At 35.3% G+C, this 14874-nt stretch overlaps 1 protein-coding gene across 1 annotated transcript in view; it reads right to left on the bottom strand.

Moving 5' to 3' along the window:
- The window catches only part of ITPR2 (inositol 1,4,5-trisphosphate receptor type 2), a 529867-nt gene that overhangs the window by 108211 nt on the left and 406782 nt on the right, over positions 1–14874 (bottom strand). The window contains exon 45 of the mRNA XM_044679064.1: positions 580–687. Within this exon, the coding sequence (XP_044534999.1) occupies positions 580–687 (108 nt within the window). The remainder of the gene's footprint in view (positions 1–579; positions 688–14874) is intronic.

Below are 14874 nucleotides of genomic sequence, written 5' to 3'. Positions count from 1 at the left end.
TTATTCTCTTCTTTTTTGATACCAATTTGAGGATTGTATTTTTTCCTATCCCTTAATGTTATAACTAGAAAAGTTTTCCAAGGAAACAGTAATGGCAGAATAGTAGTATTTAAAGGAGGCATTATAATTGGTGAAAATGTTAATCCCATAGTGGTGGTTCCTTTATTTTAAATTGTAAGAGGCTCATTAAATTAGAATTTGAAAAGTTTACAAATAAATATTTAAAGTGAAGGAAACAGAAAGAGGACTAACAATATTTTCAGACTATTGTCATCATCTTGGATTAACTGAACATTTTCATTTTTCAGTCTACCTCACCTTCATGTTGTCAGACATTTAAAGACAGAAGAAAAGTACGGAAACATTAAGGGATAGGAAAAAATACAATCCTCAAATTTTAAAAGTATATATTACTATTTCCCATATATCAGTCTCCCAGGATTTTCTAGCATAAATACGAATTAGCAAAATAATTTAATTCTACTTAGCTTTCCTAGAAATATTTGAAGATGGTCTAAAATGGAAAATAAGATTGTATCTATTATAGTTGTTCTCATGCAAGAAGTTATAATACATTACTTCAATTTGTGCTGTGTGGTTGGCATAGTATTTTAAAGCTTCATCTCCTTCTTCTGGATCGGACCCTGGTTTAAGCATCTGCTGTAATGCTTTATTATGGCGAGCCAGCTAGGAAAGAGAATGAAAAAAGTATTTTAATTTTATTTCTTTCAGTTTACAGTGGTGAGTATTGAAGTATATTCTTTTTTTAAAAAATTGTTATATCATCACAATCTCTAACAATTTACTTCTCTCTGCAAAAAAAAAAATCCAAATCTCATAACAAATAAAAATAATTACAGTAGGTCCTCATATCCAAAGGGAATATATTCCATGATAATTACCATGGTTGGTTGAAACTGGCAGATATTAATTAGCACACACTTGCTGACCTCATATATAATGTTATTGTTTATACATGTGTATTATAAAGTTTACTTGATAAATTAAACACACAGTAAGACATCATCATCATTAAACACATGATAGTCAAGTACATTATACAGTATTATAAAGTACTCTTCCCCCTTATCCAGAAGAGATACTTTCTAAGATTCTCAGTGAAAGCCTGAAATCAGACAATTCTTACCTTAACTTTTAACACCTATATTAACTTTACTTTATAATACAATGCTCTCTCTCCTTGATCCAGATCCTCAGTTTAGCAGCCTCTCTCTGACCCCATCTGCCCCAGGGTAGAAAGTGCTGGCAAAATCAATCTGAAACAGTAGTGCAAATATGCAGGCAAGTACAAGAGAAACAAATAGAGTCATCCAAATGAAAAGTGCTACAACCATTCAATGGCAACCCATTACCTCTAGGATGAAGTTTCTAAACCTTTTTTTTTTTGCATCTTGGATCCCCTTGGCTATCAAGTGAAGCCTATGAATTCCTTATCAAAATGATGTCTTTAAGTGCATAAAATAGAGAAGATTACAAAGGAATCTTTTGTACCAAAATAAAGCTAACTAAATGATTTTGAAAATAAGTTAACAGGCTCAAGTTAAGAACCTCTTCTCTAGGACAAAACGTGGACTCTATGGGTTAACGTTTTAAGCCATTCTCAGCTGGCTGCAGCCTCCAATTCCTGAGACATTGCACATAATCTCCCTTAACACACACACACTAAATTCCAGCTAAACTGTCCTGCTTGTTCTCCAGGAAACCTTGCTCCCATCTCCCACATCTGTGCCTTTTCTGGGCACTCTAACCACCTATCTGAATGTTCTCCTCCCTCGCCTGTGTCTCTCACAATCTCTGAGATATTTCAAGGTCCATCTGAGGAGCCACAACCCTTTACAAACCCTCCCAAGTGATAAGTGCTCTCTTCCTCCTCCTGCGTTACATAGGTTTACATGTGAGATCCCTCCAGCACAACACAGACTCCTGGAGTACAGGGGGACTGTCTTCTGTTTTGCCTATCAGCACCTAGAACCCTGTCTTATAAATATGAGGTGCTCAACAGAAGCATTACAGAAGACATTTAAAAGCATCTGCAGTTGGTTTTTATTCTAAGTGTCATTGGTGACTTTGAGTTTATTATGCCCAGTTAATTACCAACTATTCATCCCCCAAACAGAACCTTTCCTTATGAAAACAGAAGTTATGTAAAACTAACAACAGATTAGGTCCGACAGCATGTGTGACATTTTGCACCCACAGTCTGTCACTTCTTTAGCAAGAGGAGGGAAGGGTGTTTCTACATCCTTTGGAAGCAAGGCTGGTCATAGTATTTAGCCCAAGTTCAAAGGCTTTTTAGTGTAGTTTTGTTATTGTAATTATCCTGTTTGTTGGCCCACTGCTTCTATTCTCTTCACACATGCAAATAGTGTTTTAAGACAATTTCAAAAGATATATTTCAAAAATGTTTTGAGTAATAATAATGCAATGTATTATTCTTCTTGTAACCTGTAATAAAAAATACCAAGGAGTTACCTCTATCAACCAATACAGATTAGCCATTGTTCTTAGTTTTCTGAAGTTTTGAGAAATTGAGGAAATTGCGTAGGGTAAGAGGGCCAGTATGTGTCAGAAGTGGAAGTTGAACCCATTAGCTTGTATCTGAGACTCTCTATCTCTTTTTCCATGCAGTCTCTCAAAGTAAATACATAGCTTCTTGTGTCTGAGATTTTCTGTCCATTATTCCATGATGTCTCAAAATACAATCATAGCCTGCTAAAGCTGATGAAGACAACATTAACCTGAATGCTATCTTACCTGTTTTTAAAAAATCAATCTTGTTATTTTATAGTAACATAGTGTGCTGGCAAAATTATTGCAACATTTTTACCTGTGTGTGTTCTAAAAAAGGAGTCAACCTAGCTTAGTGGGCTAAGCACCTGATCAAAAATTTAGTGTCATCACATCCTATTTTATATCTGCTTATGATTTGTTTTACCTGGTGTAAATGTGAGTTTGAGCAAGTGATTTAATCTAGATCTTCTTTCTTTCTAGCTCTTTGAAAAGAGGAAAAACCACAACAATGTGGTCAAATATCAGAAACTGGAAAGAATTGTCACTGTGAGTGATGTTAAACACATCACTTACAATTTTGCAAGGCAAGGTATAAATAAAATTAGTGTTTCATAGATAGAGTGCAAAACAATTTTGTTCCTTGGGGATTTTGAAATCAGAGAATTGAGTAGAAAACTAATTACTTCCATGTTCTAGCTAGTTTGCACATAACCCAATGAATAGCTCTAACTTTCATCAATCGAGTTATACATATATATTAGATATATAATATTTGAAGCTCTAAAGAGTAAACTTTTACATAGAATATTTTTCGACTAGAATGATTTAGTCCTTTTATACCAGGAAAAAGCGCATTTTCTAAATGAGGAATCTTTAGCTAAGCCACATTTTTTACCTGTAAACTGTTATGTGTCCTTTATATTAGATTATGTAAAAAAACTACTAATATTTAAAGAAAGTAACAGGACTCTATCACTCTACTCTTTGGAATTCAAAGTTGAAATCATTTGGCAAGTTACAGTAACATAGAAATGGCATGTCCATGGAGAGTGGTCAGAGTGAGAAATCCAATTTAAACCCTAATTAAAAACTGACAAGCAGCTAATGAAGATACTCAATGATAGGCATCCTATGAAGCCTAACCCTATTACTTAAAATGACCCTAATAACTGTACTTGGAATTAATGGCAATCACTTCAAGACATGGTCTGGAAGACTAACCAACAAAGAGTTTCAACAATTAATTTTAGCAGTGAGAGATTGAACTAAAATACAGTACTACATGTTAGAAAGAAGAAATATCATTCCTGGAAAAATTCTAAATCTTAGAAAATCTTGTCATCTCTAATATTATCGTTATAATCTATATTACAAATAAGACAAGCCAAGTCTTTATACATTAATTAAGATTTTATAATATGCCAACCATTGTGCTAAGACTCTGGAGATATGAAGAAAGGCAAAATAGTTGCTACCTTTCAGAGGTTGACATTCTAATGAATGAAGCAACATGGAGGGGGGAAAAACTATGTATGTATGTGGATATGTATGTAAATAGCTAGAGATTTATACAAAGTAAATTGGAGGTAATCTCAGAAGAAAGGCACTAGTGATGAAAAGGATGAACTGAGGCTTCTTGCAGAAGGTAGAATTTTGGCTGAGACCTGAAGATATCTAGGGAAGCGAGGAGATAGAAATAAAGGGAAAGAGCATTCCAGAAATGAAAAGCAGACTGTAAAAGTTTGGCTGTTTCAGAGGAGAGAAGGAGGTATATATAAAGGATTTTACAAAAGCAGGATTGGCATGCCTTGGCAAAAGATTAGATATAATGGGATATAGAGTAATATGGGATGACACCTAGGTTTCAAGTCAGGAAAGCCTGGGAAGATGGCAGTGACCTTGATAGCAAAATGGAAGTTCAAAAGAGAGAGAAGACAGATCTATTTGGGGCATGTTGAATTTAAGATTCCTATTGGATATTCAGCTTTTTAGATATATAAGAAGTAGGTAGAAATGTGAGAGTGAAGGTCAGGATAGAGGTTAGGATAGATAAATAGATTTGAGAATCATCTACATAGAAATAATAATTTAATAAAAGCATCTAAGTGGAAAAGTGGATATAGTGCTGGGTCTGGAGTCAAGAAGATCTGAGTTCAGATTCAGACAAAGACACTTGCTATTTGACTCTAGGTGAGAAATATAACCTTTGTCTGCCTAAGTTTCCTCAACTGCAAAATGGGGATCATAATAACCTCTACCTCACAGGGTTGTTGTGAAAATCAAATAATATTTGTAAAGCTCTTAGCACAGTGCTGGCATAGAGCAGGTTCTTGATAAATGCTTTCCCTCTATTCTCTTGTTCTAATCCATTGGAGATAATGAGATCATCACCCAAGAGAGAGAGCAAAGAGGGAAAAAGGAACAGTGTCCATGGCAGAGCTTTGGAGGACACCTACAGTTAAGGTGTGACCTGTGTAAAGATTCACAAAGGAGAATGAGAAAGAGTAGTTGGATAGGTAAGAGGAGACCCGGGAGAGAGCAATGTCAGGAAAACCTAGAGATTAACACTAATAATAGCATTTACCTACTATGTTAAGGTTCAAAACTGGATTGTTACAACAACTCTATGAGGTAGGTCTTAGAAGGAAACTTGGGCACAGAATGGGTAAGTGATTCACCCACAGTCACACAGCTAAGGGAGTGACTACGGTAGGACTACAACTCAGTCAGTTCTGACTCCAAGTCCTGGGCTCTACCACTGAACAAAAAGTACCACTTCAAAAAAAATTTCAAATAAATAACCATAAATTGAGATCCTACTATATGGTAGATACTGTTCAACAACATTAGTTGATACAAAAATAAAAATGAAACACTCCTTCATCTCAAAGGCTTTGCATTTTACTCCCTGTCTCTGTCTTTTAGGCAGTGTGGTATAATGGTCAAAGATCTGGCTTGAAGCTCAGGAAGATCTACATGGGCTACGTGTGTGATGCTGGGCAAAGCACTGATGCTCTCAGTATCCCAAGAAACTTTCTCAGATTATAACCATCTTTTCATTACAATCAAAGAGGAAACCAGAAGGCATAAGGAAGTTACAAGTAAATGAAAGAATGTCTTCTTTGAAGAGGGAAATAAAAGAGTTGAAAGGCTTATGCCCAAAGGCAATAAGCCAAGAGAATTGCCAGGTTAGAGTACCAGCTAGTCCTTGTACATTATAAAGGAGTAAAGTCAAAAGACTATTATTCCATCACAATCAAGTAGGCAGTGGAGGGGGAAATGAGACTAAGATAGCAGTGTGAGATCAAATTATTCCAGATCCTCCAAAGAGCCTTTATAGATGAAACAGAAGGCTACTAAATAGATGGGAAATAGAATAGCCTTTCTATAAGAAACAATTTACATAATCACTGACTATAGATCTAATATATTATGGATTCTAATATCTCATTTACAGAAGCTTCTATCTGAGGAAGTAAAAAAAAAGTTTCCAAAATATTAAATCAGTACTAGACTAAGTACACAAGAAATCTAGGCTAGAGGTGACACAGTTTTAAAAGCATGGATAAGTTTCAAAGAGGAGAAATAGCAAATAAAGAAAAAGACAGATATAAAAATATGATTAGGAGAACATCAGCAAGACATGTACTATAATACGACTTTCTATGAATTCATGGTTTTTAATGTCAATATGCAGCCCACAAGGATCCATTTCTCTTTGAGTTTGACAACTGCTTGTGTAGTGTATATAAAACTGGACTCCTAGCCAGAAGACTTGGGTTCGAATCCCAAGTACAGTGGCTCAATGACCCTGGACAAGATTCAGTGTTCTAGGTCAGTGGTGTCAAACTCGGATAGAAATTGAAGCCCTCTGGAAAACCACAAGTTAATACAATCTTTGTTATATTGTAATTTTATTTATTTTTGCTAAACATCTCCCAATTACATTTTAATCTGGTTCCAGGAGCACCAGAGGATTTTGCTGGCCCCAACCAGCCCCCAGTTTGGCATTTTTGTTCTGGCGCCTCCCTAAGACCATAAGTTATAGAGAAGAAGCCAACTTCATGGATGAAGGAAGTTCCTGCCTTTGAGTTCCCGGTGCCAGTGAAATCCTATCCTTATCCCTAGAGTGGTTTCAACAGCCTCAAGCTGCTCCTGGAGAGAAAACAATGCATTTTAAACAACTGTATCTTCAGAGTGATGGTGAATTATGGCAACATGCCAAACTCTAAATTATTAAAATGTGGCTGGCCTAGAAGCTTATAGGATTGACCAATGAGTGTTATTTTCTGGGGATAACTAGGTGGCACAGTGGACAGAATATTGGATCCAGAATCAGGAAGACTTGAGTTCAAATTTAGCCTTACGTACTAGGTATATGTGACCCTGGATTTGTCTACTTCACTTTCCTCAGCTATAAAATGAGTTCAAATTGGGCCTCAGATCCTTACTAGCTTTGTGGTCCTGGGTAAATCATTTTACCCCATTTGCCTCAGTTTCCTTAACTGTAAAATGAGCTGGAGAAGGAAATGGCAATCACTCCAGTATCTTTGCCAGAAAAAAACCCTTACGGGGTCATGAAGAGTCAGACACAAATTGAACAACAAAACAACGTACCTCTGTCATACTGTACCTCTCTCAATGTCTCAGGCAATTATCTAAGACTATAAGGAGAACTGGTATCAACTTTCTTTGCAGAGAGAACAACTGGGAAACTGATAACAATGAAGTTATATATCTGGCCCAAGGGATCAAGTGATATATATCTGCTTATGAATATACATTCATATATATGCATATACCAAATAAACACATAAATCAGGACCACTAGATGATAGCACTAATTTTGAATTGATACTTCTGCTGATTTAATCAAGTACAAATGGCCGGGCCAATTTTATCATTTGGACCAGCTTCCTATTACCAAATGTATTTCCTTCTTAATTATTGAGATTTCATGCATATATCAAGTTTAATCTCCATTAATAAAGGTATGAAGAATCAAGATATTGCAGCCAAGAGGCATTCAACAATAACTATTTCTTAGTGTTTTTTAACATTTGTGGATTTCCATTTGTAAAATCCACATTTTTGGACAGTTACAACAGTTTACTTACTAGTGATTTTGAGGTAGAAAAAGAGGAATAAAGTGATAAAGAAAGTCTTTTATGCCCTTACTTAAATAGCTGAATCCTTTTTTTTTTCTTTGTTATCCTGATGTCCTTATTACCAAAAATGGTCTTGAATTGGAAAATATAAATAAATTAAAAGGGTATTAAACCATGACTGTGACATTAATTTAGTAACCAAAATAACTACATTTTGTAAGCATCAGCCAATTTGTTTTCATGGTAGGCTTTCTTTCTGGATAATACACTGGGTTAGCAAAGCATTGAGCTAAAGCTTCTCCCTAAAGCTGTGGCTGGTTTTCAGCAGTGCCCCAGAGTAAAAGGTTATTCAGAATGAAAATGAATTAAGCAAGGCACCGGAACAATAAGTATAATAGTTACCATTCATATGAGAGTTTTATAGTTAATAGAGTGTTTTCCTCTATAACAACCTTGTAAAGTAGGTACTGAAAGTATTATCATCATCTTATAGATGAGGAATCTGAATCTCAGAAGGGTTAAGTGGTTTGTTGCATGACATAAATGTGGGAATAAAAATTCAAACCCAGACCTAGGATTTTTTTTAACTAGAGCTGCAATTTTACTAGTATAGAGAACTCTAGATGGGGAAACACTCCCTTTTCATTTAGATTGGAACCTGTTCTGTGATATATAAGCTTAGAGATTTGTCTGAAGCACTAAATTGTTAAATAATTTCCCCAAGGTCACACAGACAGTAGGTATGAGAAATAGAATTTGAATATAAGACTTCTTGGCTCCAAGGTCAGTTCTCTATCCTCCTGGCTTCACTACTTCTCTCAAGGTCTCATTTTCTCTACATCAAAAGTAAATAAAATGTCTAAGAAGTCACAAAAGGAAAAATAGGAAATCTAATGATCATAGCCAAGCATCAAAATCTGATATCTTAGATCTTATTCACTTGGCTCTTTAGATAAAAGAATTAATCATATCAATGGCTTATGCAAGATTTAAAAATATATTCATTTAAGTGAAACTTCATTTATAATCAATAAAACAAGGAATTTTAATCATGCTCTATTTTTTTAGCTTTGCCCTTCATTTTTGACTTGGAGTCAGGAAGACCAGGGTTTGATTCTCATCTCAGATGCTAACTTTGTGACTCTGGACAAGTTATTTTACCTTTCTGGATATCATTTTCCACATCTGTAAAATGAGGACAATAATAGCTCCCTAGCTCACAGATTGTAGGGTATGTAAACCACTTTGCAAACCTTAAAGGGTTTATGTAAATGTTAGCTATTATCATTATTATTAACAATAAAACCAAGGCAATTTTATTAAGCCAAGCTGCTATTAGAGGTTAAAGAGAGAGCACCTGTGGATAAGTCTAAGAGTTGACAATGAAAACAGGAACCTTGGTGAGTTTACAATTTACATCTTCATTCTGAATTACTACCTGACTTGAAAAAGCATGAAACAGGTTGCAAAAGTCAGTAAGCTCTAACACAATCTTCTGGGCTGCTCTGTAAGAATTATATTCAAAGGAATTCCTAGGACTATTATACTGCAATTGCAATTTCACTCCACAACAATTTCATATAAAATCTCTATATAAATAAATTCCAAATTTATATTTTCTGAGCTCCAGGACCATATTTTCATAAGTTTATAGGATCTCTTCATGTGGATATTTAATTGACAGTTCAAAATCATGTCCAAAAAAGATACTTATTCAATGTTTATTCATTTCTTCATCACAGAGCCTACAACATAGTAGGCACTTTATAAAGTTTCATTTATAATTCACTTCTCTTTTTTACTCAGCTATTTCTGTCAAGGAATCCACCCAATCTCTTTCACACTCTTAGTATTATCTTTGACTTTCTCCTTTAGCTTTTGTTTCATATCCATTTACCAAGTCTTGCCAATTCTGTCTCTGCAACATCTCTTATCTAATTGCTACCCCTCCTATTCTACTGGGCAGCTGGTGGCATAGTAAGTAGAGGTCTTCACCTGGAGTCAGGAAGACCTGAGTTTAGATATGTCCTCAGTTGTAATAGTTGTGTGAACCTGGCAAAGACCCTCTATCCTTCCTACCTCCCAGAAGTGGTAGGACTCCTAGGTTAACTAAAAGATCTTCCTTTCTCCATTTTTGTTCCCCTTACAATCTCTCCTCCATTCTGTTCGCCAGAATAATCTTTTTTATTCATAGATCTGGTTATAGTACAATTCTGCTCAAAATTCTTCATTAATTCCCGATGTCTACTTATTAAATTTCACTCTTTTCTTAGCATTAATTTTGGAATGTTTTAGCATTCAATTTGGAAATACTCTATTTTTAGCCTTACTTCAAAGTAATTTTTTCCAGATTTTCTATGCTCCAGATAAATTGAACTATTTAACACTTTCCTGTGCCCATACCTCTTATAATGTTGTTCCCAGATGCCCTCTTGGCTACTAAATTATTCCTTGTTCTTAGAAGTCTAACTCTAATAATACCCCCTCAATGAAGCTTTATCTTCCCACCCAAATCTTCCAGTTGGCAATGGCCTCCCCAAAATAAGATCATATCACTTTTTAATACTATTATTGTGAATTTTTTCTATTAAAAATTGTGGAAGAAAAGGGAATAAACATTTATATAGCACCTACTATGTGCCAGGTATTGTGCTAAGCACTTGATAAATAGTATCTCATTTAATCTTCACAATAACCCTGAGAGGTATGTGTTGCTAGTGACATTTTTACAGTTGAGAAAACTGAGGCAAATGGAAGTTAAGTGGCTTGCCCAGGATGATTGAAGTAGTTAAGAGTCTGGGGGCATATTTGGACTCTATGTAACGTACCACCTAGCTGCATGTGTATGTGTCATCTCTGCCTACCAGACTCAGGTTTCTTAAAGGCAGGAATTCTAGCTAGATCAGACTTTGTATGCTCTGTACCTAGCAAATACTCTAAACACTATTAGCATTTAATAAATATTTGTAAAACTGAGCCTCTCTTTCAGAGTCCCAGTCCTCCTTTCACTAACAAGATGGGAAGAAGGAACGGCATGAGAAAGTTAAAGTTGGGGCAGGTACACCCAAAGTAGATTTCAATGACTCAAAGCACTAATGAGTCCATCCAAAGTGAAATATTGTCAGGGATAAGATTAGTGCCACTAAAGTAGTCAAGTATGTGTAGTGAATTGAATCTTATGCCAGGGATCTCTCTGCAGGAATCCTAAACAGACATTCTCACTTGGGGAAAACTAAGAATGAACTAAAGAAGCTTATTTCAGAATGGAAAAAAAGCTATAAACCAATGCATCTGTATGAGTAAGTATGTGCCAGGCACCATGTTTTATGTTGGAGATACAAATGCAAAGGTGAAAGTCCACTCCCTCAAAGAGCTCACATCTTTTTAATAGGATGTGACTCCACATAAAAGGGGAATAGTGGCCAAGGAATGGCATTTTGATCCAGGAAGTATAGGTCAATGGACCAACCCACTCTTTTAGATACGGAACAAGAAATGAGAGGAGGGTGGTGCCGGAGACATCCCAGTGGCAGAAAAGGGCCAGGATTTGAAAGAGCATGGTTGGTATAAGATGATATTTCAGCAGAACCAAAAGAATATTATATACATCAACAGAAGTATTGCTTGAAGAATTATTTGGGTATGTCCACCTCTAGATAAAGCACGAATAAATAGAAATGAGAAAGCATAGTTTTATATATACATATATCTTTTTTGTCAAGTGATGCCTTCTCTAATGGGGAAGAGGAAGAGAGGGAAGGAATTAACTGGGTATTTTAAGGTAACAAATAAATGAATAAATTTAAATTTTCTCCCCTCCCCCAAATAAACATTTGCTGAATTGGAAAACAAACAAACAAACAAAAAAACAGTTCGATCTAGAGCAGGATGACTATATGGAGGTCTCACCAGCTCCAGAGTTCCAAAGCTCCTCTATATTTTCTGGAGGTCCTATAAGAGAATGCATTAGTAGCAGCAGCAGGTCAGAAAATGAATGCTACATTAACTCAGTTTTCTTACTTAAATATTTTTGTAATATCAGGTTGATATCTTAAATGTTCTACATCACTCTTTTCCTGTCTGTCCCAATGGCTTTGACAGCACTGTAACTATACTGGACATAATTCACTTTGTGACTGACTTCTAAAGCCACCTCACAGGTTCTGAGTCAATTATAATGGGATTTCTGAGTAATGACAAGCAATTTTCTAAGCACTAACAGCATTTGAATAATAAAAATATTAAATTCTTCTCCATCTTTCCTCGACCAGGCTACCAGGTTAAGTAAGCAGGATAACATGCATGAGAACCTTAAGGCTGTTCCATTAATCAGATGACAAACAAATGTCCTGGTAAACAACTTCTCTTTAAAAGAAAAGAATGCAGTAGTTTGAAGAGAACATTTTTTAAAAAATGCTTCCGGAAATAGGAGCAAACTGGTTCTGGCCTGTGGCGCTGCAGTCAACAATCATTTGCAGTCATTCATTCCCTGCCAACCATTTATTTGCCTCAGCATCTGGCTGTCACAGCAGTGGGTCTCTTGTAAATGAAAAACGAAATGAAATGTGGGAGCTCAGAGTTGGAAGGGGACCTCAGAGGTCATCTGGGCCAACACAAAGCACGAATTCTGTCCCAAAACAACATTCCTAGCAAGTATCTATCCAGCTTCTGCTTGAAGACATCCAGTGGTGGGTCAGATCATGGATGCACACTTGTAAGTACCAGAAAGCTTTTCCTTATATTGAGCACAATGTGGCATTGCAGAGCTGGTTTTATATACTGCATTATATAATTATGTAATGGCTAGAAAGCCATTGTTTCTAGTTTCTAAGACCAGTTATAAAAAGTATATTATCTTTCCATATGAGAAGTCTTCAAATATTTGAGGATAACAATTGTGTTCTGTGTTCATCCTCAGCTAACTGCTAGATGTATTCCAAAGGTCTGTTTGCCCTTGACTGGTTAATGGGGGAAAAAAAAAAAAACAAAAAAAAAATATTTTATCTCTCTTTGCTCTTCTTTGCACAATCTTGCACCAAATGCAGGGCCACTTGGAATCTGTCAGCCTTATTAGGTAGAGTTGGTTTTGTTTTGCCAGATCCCGTTTGAAGTTCCTCAGCTTCAACAGATGAGACTCCAGTGGCTTGGTGATGAGCTCGTGCACATACTTTCAGCCTTTTCGCTGAGCATACCAACAGTGGTTTGTATTTGAAATGTAAGCTCTCTAGTTAGATTTAAGAAGCATGAGACTTTCTCTTCCTTCCTGGGATCTAGAACTAGAGTAACCATGTACACAGCATTTCCTGACCAAAAAGGAAATGAAGCTCCATTGGCATGATCTGTTCTTAAGAGAAACCATGCTGGCTCACAGGGATGACCCCACTCTGGGCAGGTAGAGCTGGTTCATGCTTGAGAGTGGGATTGACTTAAATTCTCTGAGTTCCCTTAACAACTTTTAGCTTTTAAGATTAATTTTGTTTTTCATTTTACAAGAGGTCCCTTGCTGTCACAACTATGTGTTAACCTCTCCAGGAAAGTATTTCCTTATGCCCTTGATTGATGGAGATCATCCTCCACTGGATTTCACATATTAATTTGTGTTTTCATTCATTAATACATTAACATAACATTTTATAACTATCTTTCTTATCCTATTAAAGCCATGAGGGCAAGGGTCTTGTATTATCTAAATTTTGTAGCACCCTTATCCTGTTACCAAAAAAAACACATAATAAATATCTGTATTATTATGTATGTTGGCCTTGCTAAAGTGGCCAAATAACCAAAAAAATTCTGAGCATCATTATTCTATTATATAAATTCTGGAGGGTGTAGGGATCCTAAGATTCCTAAGAGCTATTTTCTAATTTCTCATTTATCTTCCATGAAAGGTTGCAAAACACGTTTAACTATTTCTCAGTTTACCTATCTCCAAAAAAGCAATAATATTAGCAATGTTAACTCAAAGAGAATATATATAAAGTTTTAAGTTTCCAAAATAGCTTGAGATCTTGAATTGAGGGGAAAAACAGATTCAAGGGTGAAGTATTAAATGCTTTTCTATTGTACTATGTTTTATATACAACACAAAAATGCTTCATTTACTTTTATGTTGCTCATGCTCCTAAATATAAAGTGGAAGAAATGTTTGGAATTACAGTGATTATTTCATGACTATTTCATTGCTTCTATTGTCACTGTACTAGGAAATTCAATATGAAATACATAAATGACTCAAATTAAAAAAAGAAGTAGACAAAAGAAGGTAAGCAGATAGAAAGCAGTGTAATGGTTTTCAAGAACTCTGAAATCGACTATTTGAAAGCATTTTCAATTTCAGGATCCTATTTTAGAGACAGCAGACTGGAGGCAATATATCTTTATCAAGTCTTTATCTATAGCTATTTAATTAATAGCTTCAGTTTGAAAAAAAGAAAAGAAAGAATTTTGTTAATTTTTTAGTTCTCCAAACCAAAGAAAAGCCTTATTCAAATGAATTTCAGCTTTTCACATAGCAAATCTGATGAAAAAGAAAATGAAGTAATGAAGCAAATGTCACCCCCTTCCTAATAATTTTAGTTTAAATAAACTAAAAAAAAAAAAGACAACGAGTTATGGCTGAAAACTTTCATTACTTCCTTTTCTGATGACAGGTATCTTTTTTTTGTAAGCTAAAGAATCAAAAATTAAATGACCAATATTAGTTATAAAGGAAGGAAAAAAGTGGCTAACTACCATCTCTATTTTACTCAAACCATAATCAATTTAAAGAGTGTGCAAGGGGGATAGAGGGCTGGCTTTGGTGTCAGGAAGAATGAGGTTTGAGTCCTGTCTCTGACATGTGCATTGTATGATCTTTTAACTTCTCAATGCCCATAAGCAACTCTCTAAGATTATAAGCTGCTGATCCATACCAATAGGAGGTTTTTGACACCCTGATTTCCCCATATCAATAAAATCATAGGCCTAGATCCACATCTAGCCCACCCAGCAAATAAACATCAATTTAATTTAGTGATTTTTCCATTTTATAAAATAAGCATTAAACATAATCATTAAAGATAATCAGTTTTAAAATATAGAACTCTTTTTCTAATTATTACTGATACTAGAGAAAGTGGTAACAATTTTATCACCAAGTTCATCTGCTTTCCTTGTTATCATGTTGTATAATAAGAACTAAAGTCATTATTTTATAAGGGACCAGTTTAAATTTTAAAAAACATAGTATGAT

Source organism: Gracilinanus agilis, chromosome 5 (assembly GCF_016433145.1).
Source record: "Gracilinanus agilis isolate LMUSP501 chromosome 5, AgileGrace, whole genome shotgun sequence".
NCBI classification, from domain to species: Eukaryota; Metazoa; Chordata; class Mammalia; order Didelphimorphia; family Didelphidae; genus Gracilinanus; species Gracilinanus agilis.
Note: the sequence above shows the minus strand (reverse complement) of the source record. Positions and strands in the feature narration are given on the sequence as shown.